Consider the following 18,063-nt stretch of genomic DNA (forward strand, 5'->3'; position numbering starts at 1 on the left):
GAGCTCGTTTTTCTGTCTTCATCTTTCCTAGCTGCTTCTTGTCATCGCATCTGGCTCTTCGCTTCTTCTACCCCTCCTCAGTAAGTTGGGGTCTAACTCAGGATTTCTTTCAGTCTTTTTTTCCATTTGTTCAGTCAGGAAACAGTCCCCCAAGTGCCTCCCCTGTGCCAGGCCTGTGTTGCCATGCTGGGGACCCAGCAGTACCCAGGAGAGCCCCGACCTGCCCTCCCTGAGAGGAGAAGGTACCGTTGTAGCAGTCAATACCCAAATATTGATAGCGACAGCAGCTGACAACTGCCAAACTGTTAGGGTGCCAGGCCCCGGCCCCTGTGCCGCTCAGCCTTCCTGTCCACCGCTGTGAGCAGGCGCTGTTAATTCTGGCCTCCGTTTCCAGAGGAGGGAACTGAGAGGTACAGAGAGGTGAGCACTTCCCCGGAGGTACCCAGCCCAGCCGGGAAGCTGTCATTCAAACCCACCCTGCTCCAGAGCCTGGGCCTCAACCCTGAGCTCTGCTGCCCTGGAATTACAACTTAATTGCCCTCGGGTGAAATTTTCTGACAAATGTAGGGTAGGGCAGGGCATAGGGCGATAGAGGGGAAGGCAGGGTGGGAGGCTCACTTATTGTGGGGAGGGGGATAAGGAAGATCCCTGTCTTGGGGTGATGCGCACACATTGTGCTCTCCCCCACCCGTGTCTCTGTTCTGTCTCTGCCTGCGTCTTTCACTCCGTTCTCCAGATGGGGCCAAACGCTCGGTCGGTCAGGAGTCGGCAGGCCTCGGGTCAGGATGAGGACAAAATGAGATGTCTGATGCCCTGAGCTGTGGAAGGCACATCCTGAGTTATTCCAGGAGTCCATTAGTGACAGCGAGGGACCCCGTAACAGGAGAAGGCGTGACACAAAGCGACAGCTGTAAGGTTATAGAGGTGCACGTTTACTGAGTGGTCCACATCTAATTGGAACACTCGTCTGGTGAGTAGATACTAGAGCCATCCCATTTTATAGATGAGACAGCTGAGGCCCAGAGAGGGTAAGTGACTTGCCCAGGGTCACTCAGGAAATGATGGAGCCACGTTATCTAACGTGGGAGCAGTGGTGCTGCTGCAGGAGATACTCCTCCCAGTGCCCCCCACCCCCCGCCCCCTCTCCACCCCTGCAAGGATTCGATTCTTGTGCAGCAGCTGGGAAAGCACAGGCTCTGGAATCCCAGTCCTGGCTTCAGATCCCTGCCCTGCCTCCCCCTTCTTGGTGACTTCTCCCCAGGAAGTGGGAAGTTGTTTCCCTGCCTCGAGGGCTGGCAGCAAAGGCTCCTGCCTCAGGCACCCTGCTTGGCATCAGTCTGAATTTCCTCACCCCTTCACCCACCCCTGCCCAAATGGTTTCTAATCACCCCTTCCTTCATTGGGTGAAAGCGAAAGCAGAGATTGCAGGAAAAGCATGCCCCCCGCACCAGGGAGCATCCTAAGAGTAACTCGCCGGAGTCTCGGGCAACCTAGATTGTAGGTGCCATCATTGTACCCGCTTTCCAGAAGTAGAAGCTGAGGCACAGAGAGGCTGGGAATTTTTCGCAAGTCATACGGCTAGTAAGTACCCAAACTAAGTTTGAAGCAGGCTGGTTTCTGCAGTCTTGCCATTCCGACGCCATTGTTCAGAGAAGCAGCCCTCAGAAAATGTTTGGCACACACACGCAATTTTAATTGTACGCACGGCAGAGAGTTGCGTATCGGGAGATCACAGAACATTCCCAGTAGGGGTTTCTCCTAGGCACGGGGGACGGTGGCAGCATAGCGTCTGTGTTCTCGTGGCAGCACGTGGCTGAAGAGCAGTGCTACCCTCCAGAAGTTACCCGGCCACGCAGCCAGCCTCATTTCTCATGCTTTATTTACAAGGTCCCTGCTTCAGAGCACCCCCCAACGCCCGCGGGGGGGTCCCAGCGGGACCACATGCTTGACGGACTCCAGCAGCAACGGGGCACATCTGTCCAGGGGGCTGCGGACCCCAAGGCAAACACCCAGCTACTAACTGAATCTAAGCGCAGATGTGAGCCAGGGGCGGATTTAGGAGTGAGAGTCTAGTGTGGGTACAGGTGGTCCGGACACAGGCTGTCGGCTTCCCCCTAATTCTCCCAGTTCCCAGGGGCCGCCCAGGAGGGTGGGGATGTGCATCCGCACCCCCAGCCGACAGTGGTCCTGGGTTCGGCTCCGAGGCCTGCCTTTAATGGCCCATATTTAGCCTACAGGCCAAGTCCCTTCTGGCCCAGCATTCTACCCCCGTTTGTATTTCTGTCTCCCCTCCTGTGAGCCCCAGGTCCTTTTTCCCAGCCTGACGTGACCAAAAGGCACTCTTGATTCTCCCCACCCTGAACTCCCCATCTCCCTATCTCTTTCCTCTCCACCATCCAAAACTTAGGAGTCTTCCTGGACTTCTGGCTGCACGTCCTGCGTGCGACACATTAGCAAGTCCTCAGTTCTACCTTTAAAATAGCGCTGGAGTCTGACCACTTCACCCCCCTCTGCAGTGGCCACTCCTGCCCCTAATAATCGGTTCCCTCACATGGCGGACAGAGGATCTGCTTAAAACATTAGCCCATCAGGGGTGCCTGGGTGGCTCAGTCGGTTAAGCATCCGACTCTTGATTTCGGCTCAGGTCACGATCTCATGGTTCTTGGGATCTCCTGCGTGGGGCTCAACGCTGATAGCGAGGACCCTGCTTGGGATTCTCTCTCTCTCACTCTTTCAAAACAAACATTAAAAAAAAAAATTAGCCCATGAGACACTCCTGCTAGGAATCTTCAATGCCCCTGGAAGAAAACTCCAGATCTTGCGCCCCTGCCCACTTCTCTCTCCCCATCGGTTGGGCGCTGACTCATCTCACTCCAGCCACGCAGGCTACCTGTCCCCCAAGCTCTTTCCTGCCTCGAGGCCTTTGCAGATGCTGTTGCTTCTGCCTAGAATTTTCTTCCCAAAGTGGTCTCCTTCACCTCTTGCAGGTATGGCCTAAGTGTCACCTCAGAGACAGAGATCCTCCTGGCTCACCTTAGGCTCCCTTTTCATTTTTCTTCATGGGCCATTCCACAACGAATGTGTCACTCGATGTTCTTTCTGTCTTTGCTGTTTCCCCCACTCATTGGTGAGCTGCAACAGGGACCTTTTCTTCTGTTTCCCCCCTCCCACCCCCACCCCAATTTCCCCAGTGCCCTCCACACTGGACCTGGTACACAGCAGGCGCTCAATAAATACGTGCTAACTCGAATGGACCGCTGCCTAGCAGTGACTTTCCAAGCCCCGGCTGGCCTCATTCCCAGGCCCTGGGAGGGTCCCCAAGGATGGGGTGCGGTCAGTGGCGACCGGGCGGGGGCCTGAGCCCGACGGCGGGGTCCTGGAGGCGCGCTCCGGTGGCTGGCGCCGCTCCTCACCGAGGCTGTGGCGCAGGCGACAGCGATGCCAGCAGCGGCGGATCTCCGCCCGCACCTGCAACGGAACGTCGCTCAGAGGCGGCCCCGGGCGCGCCGTTCCCTGCGCGGCCACCAGAGGGCGCGGGCGGCGAGCCGGGGCTGTCCCTCCCTACCTCCTTGTTGATAAAGCAGTAGACCACGCCGACGAGGAAGCCCTGCCGGAAGGAGGCGCGGGGGTCAATCGAGAGTGGGGGCCGGATGGCAGATACCCCCTCAAGGGCTCGGACCCTTAGCAGGTCCCAAACCACCTCGGCTGCCGCCACCCTGGTCCTAGACTATTTCAGTCACTTTCTCCCGGCCCCGGAACGCCTTCCGCCCTCTCCTGTTTGCTGAACGATCAGGTTGAGAACAGGGGGACCGCCGCCTAGATAGGATACCCTGCTTGGCCACTTTCCGACCCAGTTAGGCCAGTACTTAACCCCTCTGTGCCTCAGTTTCTCCATCTGGAAAGTGGGGGTAATTATAATAGAGTGGTGATTGTGAGAACTGAAGTAACAAATATGCAAGAAGCTCTGGTTCCTGGCCCCTTGTGTTGAAATATATTATGTGTTGTTAATAAATTAGTTTTACTTGACACTTATCTATTTCTATAAATATATACATTCTACATATAAACTTAAGATCCAAACTATGCATAACTACGAATAAATTACTTGATAAACTAACAAATCAATCATTTGTTATTAAGATATTATAAATCTCATTAATTTCCATGATCCCATTAAAATCCAATTCTGGAGCGCCTGGGCGGCTCAGTCGGTTAAGCATCTGACTTCAGCTCAGGTCATGATCTCACAGTTTGAGTTCGAGCCCTGCTGTGAGCACAGAGCCCGCTTTGGAACCTCTGTCTCCCTCTCTCTCTCTCTGTCTGCCCTTCCCCCACTAGCTCTCTCACTCTCTCCTAAAAAAAAAAAAAAAAAAAAAAATTAAATTAAAAAAGATTTTTTTAAGGGGCACCTGGGTGGCTCAGTCGGTTGGGCACCTGACTTCGGCTCAGGTCATGATCTCGCAGTTTGTGAGTTCCAGCCCCGCTATGGACTCCGTGCTGACAGCTTGGAGCTCAGAGCCTGCTTCGGGTTCTGTGTCCCTCTTTCTCTACCCCTCCCCCCTGGCGCGCGCTCTCCGAAATAAACATTAAAAACTTTTTATTCTAAATAAATAAATAATTTTTTAAAATAAACTCTAACTCTGATCACATCCCTCTCCGCTGGCTCCCGACCCACTCAAGGAAAAGCCAAGGTACTCACTGCCCGGGTACCTCGCCTCTCTGGGCTATCTCCCCCTTGCTTCCTCTGGCTCCCACCGCTTCAGGCATGTTGGCCTTCTTCCATCATGAAAGGTACTCTCGCCCACGTCAGGGGTCTTGCACTTCATGTTTCTCTTCCTGGAACATCTTCCCCAAATATCTGCCTGGCTCGTTCCCTCGCCTCCAACGTATGTCTTCTCAGCGAGGCCTTCCCTGGCCCCCTGTCTATAACCCCATATATTGTCTGCCCCTCTATTTCCCTCAGGGCACGTCTCCCCATCCGACATTCGGTAGATTTTTCTCCTATGGCATGTTTAGCATCTGTCTCTCCCACTAGAGGGTAGGAACCATTTGGTTCCTGGCCGTATCCCCATAGTAAGCCTGGAAGATGGCTTGGGACCCGGTGAGCGTTCAATAGGTTTTTGCTGAATTGAATGAAGGAACGGCCTTGTGAGGTGAGATTCGTATTGTTCCCACTTAGAGATGAGAAAACTGAGGCCCAACAAGGAAAAGCAGGTGGCTACTGGGGCAGAACAAGTGCAGGCAGGGTTGGCCCTAAATTCTGGAGTGAGTGCCTCCTTACATTTTGAGCCCCAGGCACCTCATCTAACCCCCACCCTAGCTCAGACTCTAGGTGAAGGCCATGGAGGTGGGAAGCCCTGGGAGCCCCTGTGCGGCTGCAAAGCCCTCCATCTTCCCCAGGAGGCAGTACTGCTAAGCCACCTGGTCTACCGTCCCCATCCCGGCTGCCTCCCCAGCTCAGGACAGAGCTAGCTCAGTACCCTGCACAGAATGGAGGAGCGTGTTCATGTGTCCACACTGCATTCAGTGGCTGCATCGGTGGACGATTGTAGCGCCCCCCCCCCACCGCCCCTTCTGGGGAGGAGGGCCCCAGGCCGAAGGGTGTACCCCCTGCACCCCGCCTTAGCACCTGGAACGAGCTGAGGAAGATCTCAAAGCCGAGCTTGGCGAAGCGCAGGGCACCCCGGGCCTGTTCCTCTGTCACGGGAGCAAACACCACCTCGTGGACGCCCAGCAGGGGCACCAGCGTCAGCGTGGAGCGAGCCAGCCTGTTGGCGGAGGGTGGCAGTGGTCCCGCAGCCCCAGGTCCTCCTCCCTCTCGCGCCCCGCCCCTTTCCCTCCGTCCCCGGCCACCCTGCCTCACCTCAGCCGGTAGTCCGGGCAGCGCATCTGTCGCGTCCTCAGTTTGGACACGAGGATGCCAAGGATGCGAATAAAGATGAGAAAATTAATCTGCAGGGAGAGACAGAGGCTGAGCCAACCGCATCCCGTCCCGGGGGACAGGAGGCGCCCAGTTTCCCAGGGTGGGGAATTCCAGAGGATGGCCCGGAGGAGGCAGGGTCGGCCTTACCGAGATAGTCACGAGGATAGGGGTGCGTATGATCCACCAAATGGCCTTGACTTCGTTCCGCTCCCAGCACCTGGTGGGAGAGGGAGTAGAGCTAAGAGAAAACCCCAGGACCCTCGGGATCACGCACACCCTTTCGCCAGCTCCGCCCACTTTCCTTAACGCCACACCCACGTTCCTTTAAAGCCCCGCCCTCTACGATCCAGGCCCCGCCCTTACTCCGCCCCCCCCCACCCCATTCCAGCACACAACCTTTCCTAGCTCCCCGTTCCTTTAGATCCCACCAAGCCCCTTTCCCTCCGAGCCCCGACGTGCCATCCGAACCTCCCCGCGTTTCCATCACAACCCGCCCGCGTCCCTCAAAGCTCCGCCCACCTCCCAGGCCCCACCCCAGACCCCAAGACTCACTGCGTGTTCTCGTACAGGTACCTGACGATCACCCAGGGAATGACGAAAAGCGCGGGGGCCCCTGTGCAGACCCCGACCCCCGCCCCCCACCCCGCCGCAGCCGTCAGCGCGCGCACGGGCCCCGCCAGGCCCAAGACCCGCGGAATTTCCCCCGCCGGGGTGGGGAGGCAAAAACCCAGAGAGGGGAGGAGACCCCCTGAGGTAGACCAGCGGAGTAATCGGGAGAGTGGAGACGCGCTGGGCTGGGCAGGGGACAGGGTCGGGGCTCACCCCAGCCGAGGAACACGTAGCAGCGGAAGTGGCCCCCCTCGGGACCTCCCACAAGCACCAGGAGACTGTGTAGGTAGACCCCCTCCACCAGCAGCCACGTGTAGTTGGCGCCCACGCAGTACTGGGTCACGATCTGGGCCGTGCGGCAGGCAGCTAGGGCCTAGGGAGTGGCCAGACCGGGGGAGGGGGCAGTCAAGGCCTCCAGGGGGGCCCCAAGCCTTCCTGCTCCGTCTCCCGCCATCAAGCATTCACCTCCCTCTCTGCACCGCCAGCGGATGGAGCCCGTGGTCGATTTCCCTCATCTGCTCTCTTCCCCTGTGCGAGCTATGCCACGCTTAACCTCTTTGACACTTGGTATCACCCATCTTGCTTATCAGAGTCCCTCCCCAATCCTCCCTCCCCCAAATATGGCCTCTCGCACCCTACCTCCTAAAAATTGAACTTAACTACTTGCCCTATCCAAAGGTTTCTCCCATCCCATCCCCCTGGTCCCACCAGCACATGGGCTCTCCCACCCCATGGCTTCTTAACTAGTGGTATGGCCCATCTCGCGACCACAAAGTTTTTCTCACCCGGGCCCCCAGACCCTTAGCCTCTCCCACCTTTGTCTCTCAGTAACAAATTGGTGTGTTACCGAATCCCGCCCCACCCCACCCCCGCACCCCCCGCTCGCCCAGTTAATTTCTCCCATCCTGCCACGCCCCGCCTCCAGCAAGGGGACTCTCTCCTTGGTGGACAAGTCCCGGGAGGGGTGAGATAATGAGAGAAAGGGAATGGAAAAGTCCCATACAGGAGGTGAGGGGGCCAACGATGGAGGACGCTGAGGAGGCAGAACCCCAGTTTGAGAAGAGCGGGACGACGCTCACCGGTTTCCACAGGACAGGGGCTTGGTCCCCAGGGTAGGGGCCAGGAGGAGGTAGCAAACGGTCTCGAGTGAGGATGGCCGCCGCCCGCAGCATGAAAGACGTGAACAGGTTGATGTGGATGTAGTTTCGAGTGCAGCGCAACCGCCTAGGGGAGATAGGAGGCAGGCTGGGGACCCCTGGAGACCTGTCCGTGGCCCCAGAGAACCCCTTAAGTCACCTCCCAGCCCTTCCCACAGAACCGCTTGTTGGATGCCTGTTGGTCGTGGAGCCTGACCACCCCATCTTACTGGGCAAACTGAGGCCCAGTGTCTGCCGCTGCCGCTCAGGGCTGGAGGTCCCACCTGAAGAAACTCAAGATGAGCAGGGCCAGCAGCAGTGTGGCCAGGGACACGGAGTAGCCCACGGTGTACATGACCTGCAGCCGCTCGAAAATCAGCCGTTGATCCTAAGCCGGGGTGGGGGTGGGGTGCAGGAGGACAGGGGGACACAGGGACAGAGTTCAGTGCTTCCCCCAGGGCCAGAAAGGGGCCCTGCTTTTTGTTCCCGCCCAGCTTCCCAATTTTCCCTTGGGGATCCATCTACCCTCTTTGGGTGGGGCTGACTCCGCCCCTCAGTCCAGGGCTGAGCACGTGACCAGCCAGCCAATCAGAGCATTCTATGTAACCCCCTGCACACACAGACACACCCTTACACAGTGTGCCGGGCGGACGCGACCCACAACAGGCCAATAAGTGTCAGTCCTGGGACATTTCGTTAGAGCTATGGAGAGCAAAATGCAGTCTCCCCACCGTCTTGCTTGGTTGGTGGGATGTGAGCCTGGTGTTCGTTAATGGGGACCACACTTTTCACCCCACGGAAAAGATGAGACCAGCACAGAGAAAAACAAAGTCATGGTGTAGTGAGAGACAGAGAGATTTCCAACACCAGCATTTGAGCGCCTAGATCCAGCTGTGCCTGAAACTGTGGCCTAATGCTTTTCAATCACAGAAGCCAATATACATTTCTCTTTCTTTCTCCATCATGCAAGTTTAAGTTGGGTTTCTATCTTCAACAGTACAAGGGGTTTCAGGCTCTACCCGAGACAGCTGTCTTTTCATCTCTCCCTGCACATCCTAACCTGAATCCCTCACCGCTCTTTACCTGAAAGGCTCCATTCTTCTCTGGGTCCTCACACTGAGAATGGTCCCTCCAAGGTCCCCATTGGCCATCACTGCCACAATGGCGGAGGACAAAGCCTGTAGCCACTGTAAAAAACAAAGGAGGGGGGCAGAGGCACAGAGAAAGAGGGAGAAACAGAAAGACAAGAGTACTATTATCAACCCCATTTTACAGATGAGGAAGTTGAGGCATAAAGAGGTTAAATAAATTGCTCTAGGCCACATAGCTGGTTAGGAGAGGCAGATCAAGACGCCCAAAGACAGACTCAGGAAAAGGAAAAGGAAAAGGAAAAGGAAAAGGAGAGAAAATAAGAACCCAGGGGCTCTCAGAGAGATACAGAGACAGAGCTTGATCAGGCAGAAGGAGACACCCAGCCGGACAGAAAGGAGCAGGAGATCAAGCGTAGGCGAGATTTGGGTGAGTGGTGTCTGGGGCAGGGTTAGGATCTATTTTTGTCGGGGGGTGCGGGGTCCAGGGGGCACCTCACCGTGGCTGTGCCAGGGCAGGTACCAGGGGCAGGACGCACGGGCGGTGGCGTTGGGTGCAGCGTAGTCCCAGCAGACGTACATATCGAAGGACCCGTTACAGGCGAGGCCTGGGGTGGGCGTGAGGGCCAGGCGTCGGGTGGACCGGCTGGACCCAGCGCAAGGCTTCTCCGCCTTCCACGAACAAGCTCTGCCCTACCCCCGCCCACCCGGAGCGGTCTGCCACGGCCCCTCCCACCAGGCACCAGGCCCCGCCCCTTCGCGGGCCACTTTAGGCTCCACCCACCGGATTCAGCCCCGCCCCAACCCCCGCCCACTTCAAGTTGCTTCTCAGGCGGCTCCCACTCAAACGAGCTACGCCCGAGTCTCTCCAAGCACTGAGGTCTAGATGCTTCCCGCCGAGGCCAAGCATCACCCAGGCCTCTGCGACCCAGCCCACCTCGACCCCAGCCTTCCTTCAGGCCCCGCCCCCCAGTCCTAGCCCCGCCTCAAGCGCCCGCCTCTCAGCCCTAGTCCTCCCCCTGCTCTCAGTTCCCGCCTCCAGTCACACCTGCTGGGGGGTCCACGGCCTCCAGCGTCTCCTGGCACTCTCTACGGTACCGTTCCCAGCGCTGGTACAGCTCCCCCGCCGTCTGCCCCACAGAGCCTGTCTATGGAAAGAGAGGAGGGAGGACCCCCCCCCCCACGACCGACCCCCCCCTCCCAGGCAGCGCGGTTCGTGTGGGCCAAAAACACCCTGCGGGGACTTGAAGAGGCTGCCCTGTTTTGTCCGGGAGTCTTGCGTGGCTTAGAAACCTCTTCTAAGTCTTCGGGGGTGCCTAGACCGGGAAGTTGGGGGTGGGGGTGGGGGCAGGGCTGAAAACCGCCAGGAAAACTAGGGGAAAGAGTGGCTGGAAATCATCAGGGGAATTTGAGGGGGAAACAACTTGAATCTGGACAGGCGGGGCAGCCTTAAAACTCTCTCTGCAGTGGGGGAAGACTTAAAACCGTCCCCAGACCGCCCTCCCAGGCTTGAACTCCTGTGGCTCCTCGGGTCCTCACCTCCGCCCTCCGGAGCAGCGGCCCCCACGACCAGAGTAGCGGTAGAAGCAGGTGCCAAGGCGGACCGTTCAGCATCGTGAGGACGGTGGGGCATGGGGGGAGAGGGGGACCAAGGGTCTGATCACGTAGGGGCAGTCAGGGGCCTGCAGGGTCAGGGGGTAGAGTCAGGAGCCTCCGCCCTCCCCTCCGGCCCCAGCGCCATCGGCTCTGGGACTCAAACTTGCAGACTGGGAGGCAGCGCCCCCCACTCCGCTCCCACGAGTGACGACGGAAGGGGTGGGGGCGAGGGGGCGAGGCCGAGATCCGACACGTGATCCCCAGGCCCGCCCCCAAGTGTTGCTGGGGCAGCGGCGGTGGAAGGGGGGTGTTTGCTGAGGGCGCGGTTGCCTTAGAGCTGCTTCGACAGGGCGGAAGCGCTAATGTCACCCGGAGTCTAGACCTAGAGACTCTGGGAAACCTGGGGACTGCCTCGGAGAAGAGGTCACAGAAATCGTCAGGCACGGGGCTTGAAAGGACCCTCGGAGTTCCCACTCTCCCAGCCCACGGGGTTTTCAAATGACAGATGGGGACTCGACCTTATAGACCTTGCCCGATCCGGAGAAAGCCGAGTCGATGGAACGACCCTCTCCCTAGGGACTAGAGAGGAGTCAGAGGCTTAGGGGCTGGGGGGCTTAGGTCTGGGGGACCCAGATGCCTGGAAATGCGTCTGACCCCAATACCTGGCACATTAGCACCATGTAGAGAAAGGGGGGCGGGCAGGGGAAGATCTCAGACGGAGCCCGAGAAATGGATGAAACAGAAATACAGAGACTGCGCGGAATGCGACCAGAGAGCAAACGACAGAAAAAGACAAAAATGTGGGCAAGGAGACAAAGAGGGGAGAGAGACATGGAGAGAGACACAGAGAATGGGGCAAGGAGAGATAAAGGTTCAGCGATAGGCTGAACAGAGATTGGGAGACCTGGAGACGGAGATACCCAGAGACAGACAGGAGGATAGAGACTGTGGGCACGGAGAGACAAAGACAGCAAGGCGTGGGTTAAGAAACAGAGAAAGAGGGACCCAGAGACTTGAGCGGGACATGGGGGCAGGGGAACGGGCTGGGATTGGGGGAGCCCTCACCTGTCCCCAGATCTGCTCTTGGTCACTCACTCCGGGGCGCTGTGGCTGCCTCTGCTGCTGCCTCCACTGCCTCACCAGGGCTCTGGAGGAGGTGACAGCCCGGGGTGGTGGGAGAGGGCGGGGCCCGGGGAGTAGGAGGGGGGAGCTCTGGAGAGACCCAGAGCAGGGGGCCAGTGGCGTGTGAGTATCAAAGTCGCTCAGAGTCACGTGCAACAGCAGCCGGGGAGCCGGGGTCACAGTCTGTCACGCTGTCCCACCCATCGCACCCAGCCGTCACACACAACCGCAGTCACGCAGCCACACACGGTGTCACACGAGGTCCCATCCACTGAGCCATGGAGAGGCATAGCATGGTCACACGCTGTGGCTCCCTGAACACTTTTCCGCCGGTCATTTACAGCTGTGCAACCCAGGGTTACCCTCAGAGAACCAAGGTCTTTTCCCTCCAGGTATGACAGTCATCCACGGTGATACAGTCACGTGCACCCCGGGTGCAGACCCCTCCACTCACATAGCAACACAGTCACGTCTTCGCGAAGCCCCGGGGATACCGTGTCAGTCACACGCACTGTCACACAATCACTAGGTCACGTCACAGACACCTTCTGTCTCTCCAACTGGCCTGTGGCAACTTGCGGACCCGGCCAGGGCCTTGCGGTCATCGCTGGGTCCCCAGTGTCACTCAGCACAGGTTCAGGCATACAGCAGAGTCTCCAAGCATGACTGTCGGTGACATAAACCCACCGTGATGTGGCTTTTCACCCTGTCACATCATCCTTTAATGCCACGACCTACAGGTCACACAACCATACCCACCGATGCTCTTACAGTTCACTTAAGTCACCAGGGTCCACAGCCACATCCCAAGGACACACATTCCCCAGTTGTCACTGAGGCACACACTCTCACGGCTGCTGCCACATGGCCACACTGTCACCCTCACGTGGTCACCCCCAGCGCCATGGTGGTACAGGCACAGGACTCTGCATCGCACCCTCACCCGCACTCACCAGTCCCAGGCGGTCACATGCACGTCACGCGCCATGATGCCGCCATCACACCATCACGCAAAGCCACACAGACGCACCGAGGGTCACAGGCCATCGTCCCACGATCACACACAAACCCACAGGCTCACAGGGTCTCGTGGTCCCCATCACCACAGAGTCACACACCTTGGCATGGTCTCCGCTTCCAGTCTCTTCCTTTGCCTAAAAACGTCTGTACGGGACGGGGGGAAGCCTTAGAAACTGAGTCCCAGTTCCCAAGGTGCAAATCCCTCATTAGTACAAACTGCGACACACTTCGTGCACGTTAGTCAACTAGTAACATTCAGGAGCACACCCTCCCCACCCCCCCCCCCCGCCGGGACCTATTAGATAAGTGGGGCAGAGGTGAGTCTGCCCACTTTGCAGAGGAGAAACTGAGGCCCAGAGGCCCCAGCAGGGGCAGGGAGTAGGGGGAGGCCAGGTCCAGCACCAGGGGCTGGAAGGAGACAAGTCTGGGAGAAGGGGTGACCGGGAGGGGTCCTGGCTCTCTGGCCTCCAGCTGTGGCCTCCTTGCTCTCTGCCCCACATTCCTGGCGCCCTCTGGGTCCTGGGAAAGGCTCAGTTGGCGGGGTGGAGAGGGAGAGGGGTCTGAGATAGCCCAGCACCTCGGGGAGAGGCTGGGGGTGGGAGGGCGTTTCTCCTGGACCCCAAGAGAGCCTGGGGGGGGGTGGTGCCCAGCTAGAGCTGGGAAGGTAGTGGGGAGGCTGGAAAGGGGGAGAGGAGAGACCAGAGAAGAGGGGGGAGCAGTGGAGTGGAATTTAGGTGGTGAGAGAGACAGGAAAAGAAACCAAGGGTCCAGAGAGACCAGAGACAGACAGACAGGAAGAGATGGAGACAAGGAGACCAAGAGAGACAGGGACAGAGAGAGAAAGAGACAAACATAGAGAAAAGTACACAGGGAGACAAGGAGGGAGAAACAGAGGCAACGAGGGGGCGGTACAGAGGAGGAGGGGAAGAGGGAGAGAGAACATGCAGAAACTGAGCGATGGCCACTTTGAGAGGAAGACGGGGGAGGTTGGAGGGAGAGAGAGCCTGAAAAATGGGCCGTGAGGAGAGGTGACCAGCCAGGACGCTGCTGTGGCTTTGGAGCTTCTCATCAGCCCTCAGAGTCTGGAGGTCCCCTGCGGGGGAACCAGTCACAACCGAGCACAGGGTGCACAGGAGGGGCAGTGCCTGGGACCCTGCCTGGCCCTCTGCTCCCCCCACCAACCCTCCTGGGTTCTGGGGAGGGGGCAGCGGGGCCACATACACACACACACACACACACACACACACACACACACACTCTAATTCCCACACCTCTGTTCTCTCCGTGTGCGTGTGTGTCTGTGTGTGTGTGTGTGTGTGTGTGAATCTCTCCCTCTCCCATCTTTAACCTCTCCCCTTTCTCTTCCCTGAGTCTCATCTCCTCTCAGCTCTTAGGGTGTCCGTCTCTCTGTTCCTCTCTCTCCATTGCCTCAGGTCCTGGGTCTCTGTGCCTGTCATCACCCCACCCCCAGCAAGGAGCAGGCGGTGCCCCCCAAAGGAGGCAGTCAGGCGAGGTGGGGTCGTGAGGAAGAAGCTGGAAGGTCTGTGCCTTCCCCGCTGGGGCTGTAGCCAAGCAGAGCCTGTGGGGAGCTGGCCTGGTGTGCCAGCAGATGGTACAGGAGAAATGAGGCAGAGAGAGATGGGGACAGGGGGCACCCTGTGGGGACTGAGGCCAGAAATGGGAGGCTGAGATGGCCCCCCTGAGATTCAGGACTGCAGAGAGATGAGGCCTGAAAGACACACACACACACACACACACACACACACACACAGGATCCAGAGAAAGCAGGAACCCAGGGGCAGAAAGGGACAGGGATCCAGAGACAGGGGCCTAGAGAGACAAACACAAACATGGGATCCCAGAGACAGACAGAGACAAAGCCCCAAAGACAGACCAAGATACAGAGACATGAAACCCAGAGAGAGCTAGAGCCACGGAGAAGCATAGAGCTGGGGACCCAGAGAGAGACAGTAAAGGACAGAGCAAGAGACCCACAGAGATGAGGCCTGAGAGACAGAGACCCACAGACAGGTATCCAGAGACAGAGACAGAGATGAGGAGATGGTTCAGAGAGAGAAACGTGAAAGGCAGACAGCATGGGGGGAAACTCTCAGACACAATCAGACAGAGATGAGGCAGAGATGCCCAGCACCCCTCGCCCTCTGCCGGGAGGGGGTGCTCCCCCCACCCTGCAGCCCCGTCTCCATAGCGACCTCCCCAGATCCTGAGGACAAATATTGTCCTGGCTGGAAGCGGCGGGGCTGTATTGACATAATCTCCTGCTGGTGGGGTGGGGGCTCCAGGGGCCCAAGGGGCCAGGGTGGCGGCAGGAGAGCGGAGGGGCTCTCAGCCGGCCCCACAGATAGCTCCAACTTCCCCCCCACCTCCAAAGCAAGGTGTAAACCTCCCCACCCTGGGAAAACACACTGAGAGATTCAAACCTGTAGCCCTGGCTGCCCCCTGGTGGTGGCGGGCCAGCCCTGAAGCCCCTTTCCTGGTGTCCGGGAGAGCCGGCTGGCCTGGGCATTTTCCTCCAGGTTTCTAGTATCTCCCCCTAGACCCAGTTCTGATCCAGGGCACCCCGGTCGCAACCCTCTTCTTTCCATCTGCACGTCTTCCCATAGGACAGCCAGGCAGCCAGAGTGATCACGCTAAAGCAAGAACTGCCCCTGTCCCTCTCCAGCTCACAACCTGCCATGGCTCCCCAGTGCCCTCAGAAGGAAGCCCAGCCTCCTTCTCCCTGGCCTCCAAGGCCCTTGCTGACCTCTTCAGCCCTTTTACTGAGATGTCCCAGCTCTTCAGACTCTTCCCGGGCCCTTGACCTTTGTTCTAGCAGTACTCTCTGCCTCAAGTGCCTCCACTCAAATTTTGTCCAGTATCCCAAGCCCACCTCAAAGTTAGCTCATTTATGTGCTCATCCATCCATCCATTCATCCATCCATTCAACAAATAACTACTTCCTCTCCCAGACTGTGAGCTCTGTGAGGACAGGACTGGGGCTATCTCAGTGGCTTGTGGGTCCCCAGCATCGCCCAACACTGGTTTGGCACGGAGCAGGGTTCTGTTCATTTTACTGGGTACTTTTAATGTATCAGGCCCTGGGCTTGGCAGTGCTAGGGGTCCCGGGGCCCTGCCCCTTTGGAACTCCCAGCCCCGGCATAGACCCAAATAGGGAGACAGACTAACAGAAGGCAAGGTAGGAAGAGAAACACAAAGAAAGAAGAAGGAATCAGAAAGACAGAGGTTACTGCAGTAGCAGTAATAATAATTATAGTAAGAACAGTAGGTACCAGACATTGGTCATTTCACACACGTGCCATCTCATTTAATCCTCGGAACAGACCTGCGGCAGAGGTATTCCCATCTCCATCTTCCCGATGAAGAAACTGAGGCTCAGAGAAGGGAGGTAACTTGCTCAAGGTCACATAGCTCATAAGTGATGGATCAACAACCCATTTCCAGACAGAGTCACAGAGGGAGACAGAGAAGAGAGAAGAGTGGCGAAGGAAGCCTGGAGGCAGAGAGAAAAGACAAAGCCACGCCGAAAGCCCTGCCCCCTCAGTCCTGGCAGAGCCCTCTCCTCCCCACTCCTGTCTTCCAGGCCTTTGACATCTCCCTGCAAAAGCACTTGTAATAAAACTGGCTCCATTAGTTGTACCCAAAAGCCACCGTGCTGAGCACTTGACAGGCCTGAGCTCACTGAACCTGTTTTTCTCCCCTGGGACTTGGGTGCTGGAATGGCTCCCGTTTTGCAGAGAAGCAAAAGCTATTTGGCCAAGGTCACTGCGCTCACATGGATCCCGACCCCCCCTCGAGGGCTTATCTCTGTGTGTCACTCTCCGCCCCCACCCCCCCCACCCCCCAGCACATAACCTACCAGGCTAAATTCCTCTGCCCGTGGCTCCTCTCCCCTCCCCCAACACATGGAGCTTGCAGGATCTGAACTCTGGGCCCCCACTAGTGTCCCCTCTGGGGGCAGTCCATATCAGCCTGAAGCCTGTGTGGAGTTCTGTACCAGGAGTCTGACTTGCCCTCTCTTAGCGTCTGAGCTCACCGAGGTGGAGGGTGGGAGAAGTGGGAGTTGGGGAGGCAGGATATGTGGGTTCCTGCTTTGTTTCGATCAATAACACAACTAGCTGTGATCACAGGATGTTGATGGCCCACATCTACTTTGGTCATCGCTTTGAACCCATTATTGATCTTGGTGCTTTACACAGTGGGTGTTCACTGGGAAATGAATAGGAGTTGCTATCATTACGTGAGCCTACGTGTGTCAGGCACTGTACTCGTGTGTAATCTACATCTGTGACTCACGGAGGATACAGTACCAAACTGCAAACATCTTCCCACAGCCTTCTAGGCCCTGGAGTATCTGTGGGCCCATCTCCTCCCTGACCTCATCTACCCTCCGCTCTCCTCTCCCTCTGTGGCCCCAGCCCTACCAGGCTTCTTCTTGTTGCCCCAGGAACATGCCAAACTCATACCTACCTCTGGACCTTTGCACCTACTGATGCCTCTGCTCCGAAAGCTTCCCCCCCCCCCCCCAACTTCGTGCATAATTCCTTCCTTGTCATTCACAGCTCAGCTCAAATGTTACCTCCTCAGAGAGACCTACCCTGGCCCCACTCTCCCTGAATTAGCTTCACCCTCTTATCCTTGATCACATCACTCCTTATCTCTGTAATACAAGGTTCTGAAATTATCTTAGCCTGTTTCTTCATCTGCGAAATGGTGGTGAAAATAGGGCTGGCAGTGAAGATAACTGAGTGTTTGGCATGTAGTAAGGGCTTCATAAATGTTAGCTATTATTACTTATTTATTGTGTGCATGGTGGCTTACTTCCTCCATCAACCTGCAAGATCCATCAAGATCCCGTCCCCCCTTTATTTATTTATGAATGTTTATTTTTACTCTTTTAGTTTATTTATTTTTGAGAGAGAGAGAGTGAGAGAGAGAGAAGGCGAGAGAGAGAGCGAGCACGAGTGGGGCAGAGAGAGAGAGAGGGAGAGAGAGAATCCCAAGCAGGCTCTGTGCCATCAGCTCAGAGGCTGACAGGGGGACCTCGATCTCACAAAACCCAAGATCGTGACCTGGGCCCACATCAGGAGTCAAGACGCTTAACCAACTGAGCCACCTAGGCGCCCCTGTTCCCCCCCCTTTGCTAAATCAAAAGCCATTTTTGAATGAATGAGAGAGGCACGATATGACCGCCCACTTTCCAGATGTGGACATTGAGGCTCAGGGTCACAACCAGAAACTGGTGGAGTCAGGATTTAAACCCAGGTCCATCTGATTCCAAAGCCCAGTGCTTTCAGGATAAGCCTGTGTGTCCTGAGGTAGGTCTCTTCCCGCTTTGGGTTCGCTTCTTCCTATAAAACGTGGTCTAGGTGCTGACCCTCAGTGGGGACTGGGGGAAGGTGGTCCACCATTCTTTAAATCCATTGTCAGGTTTTCTACCCTCCCCTCCTCCCCCAACATCAGAGCCGGCACGGACTGACACCGCCAGTGTTCCCGGAGTCACAGCTGGGCCTATGTCAAAACCCGGACTGGATAATGAAGTTGTGGGAGC

General features: G+C 57.3%; 2 protein-coding genes and 1 long non-coding RNA gene across 5 annotated transcripts in view; 2 read left to right on the top strand and 1 right to left on the bottom strand.

Moving 5' to 3' along the window:
• Positions 1-63: 63 nt before the first annotated feature.
• GIPR (gastric inhibitory polypeptide receptor) lies at positions 64-10,953 on the bottom strand. 3 transcript variants are annotated; one of them, XM_060651495.3, is made up of 13 exons: positions 10,296-10,951; positions 9,805-9,904; positions 9,257-9,364; positions 8,752-8,855; positions 7,953-8,056; positions 7,612-7,756; positions 6,746-6,905; positions 6,476-6,536; positions 6,071-6,140; positions 5,864-5,952; positions 5,630-5,768; positions 3,566-3,607; positions 2,770-3,468 (listed from the first exon to the last, which is right to left on the bottom strand). In XM_060651495.3, the coding sequence occupies exons 1-13, from the start codon at positions 10,368-10,370 to the stop codon at positions 3,262-3,264; spliced, it is 1,404 nt and encodes a 467-aa protein (XP_060507478.1). In that variant the 5' UTR covers positions 10,371-10,951; the 3' UTR covers positions 2,770-3,261. The 3 variants fall into 3 exon arrangements, with proteins under 3 accessions (XP_060507480.1, XP_060507478.1, XP_060507479.1); XM_060651497.3 differs by lacking the exons at positions 2,770-3,468; positions 3,566-3,607 and adding an exon at positions 64-818 and having other exon boundaries at positions 10,296-10,953; XM_060651496.3 differs by lacking the exon at positions 3,566-3,607 and having other exon boundaries at positions 10,296-10,952.
• LOC132690715 (uncharacterized) lies at positions 6,256-8,629 on the top strand. Its single transcript, XR_009615472.3, has 2 exons — positions 6,256-6,492; positions 7,848-8,629. It is a non-coding gene; the product is annotated as an uncharacterized LOC132690715 (long non-coding RNA).
• Positions 10,265-18,063, top strand: part of EML2 (EMAP like 2) — a 33,669-nt gene continuing 25,870 nt past the window's right edge. The window contains exon 1 of the mRNA XM_078439667.2: positions 10,265-10,371. The gene's annotated coding sequence lies outside the window, so the exon portion shown is untranslated. The remainder of the gene's footprint in view (positions 10,372-18,063) is intronic.

The sequence above is a fragment of the Panthera onca genome, chromosome E2 (assembly GCF_046562875.1).
Source record: "Panthera onca isolate mPanOnc1 chromosome E2, mPanOnc1 haplotype 2, whole genome shotgun sequence".
Taxonomy (NCBI): domain Eukaryota; kingdom Metazoa; phylum Chordata; class Mammalia; order Carnivora; family Felidae; genus Panthera; species Panthera onca.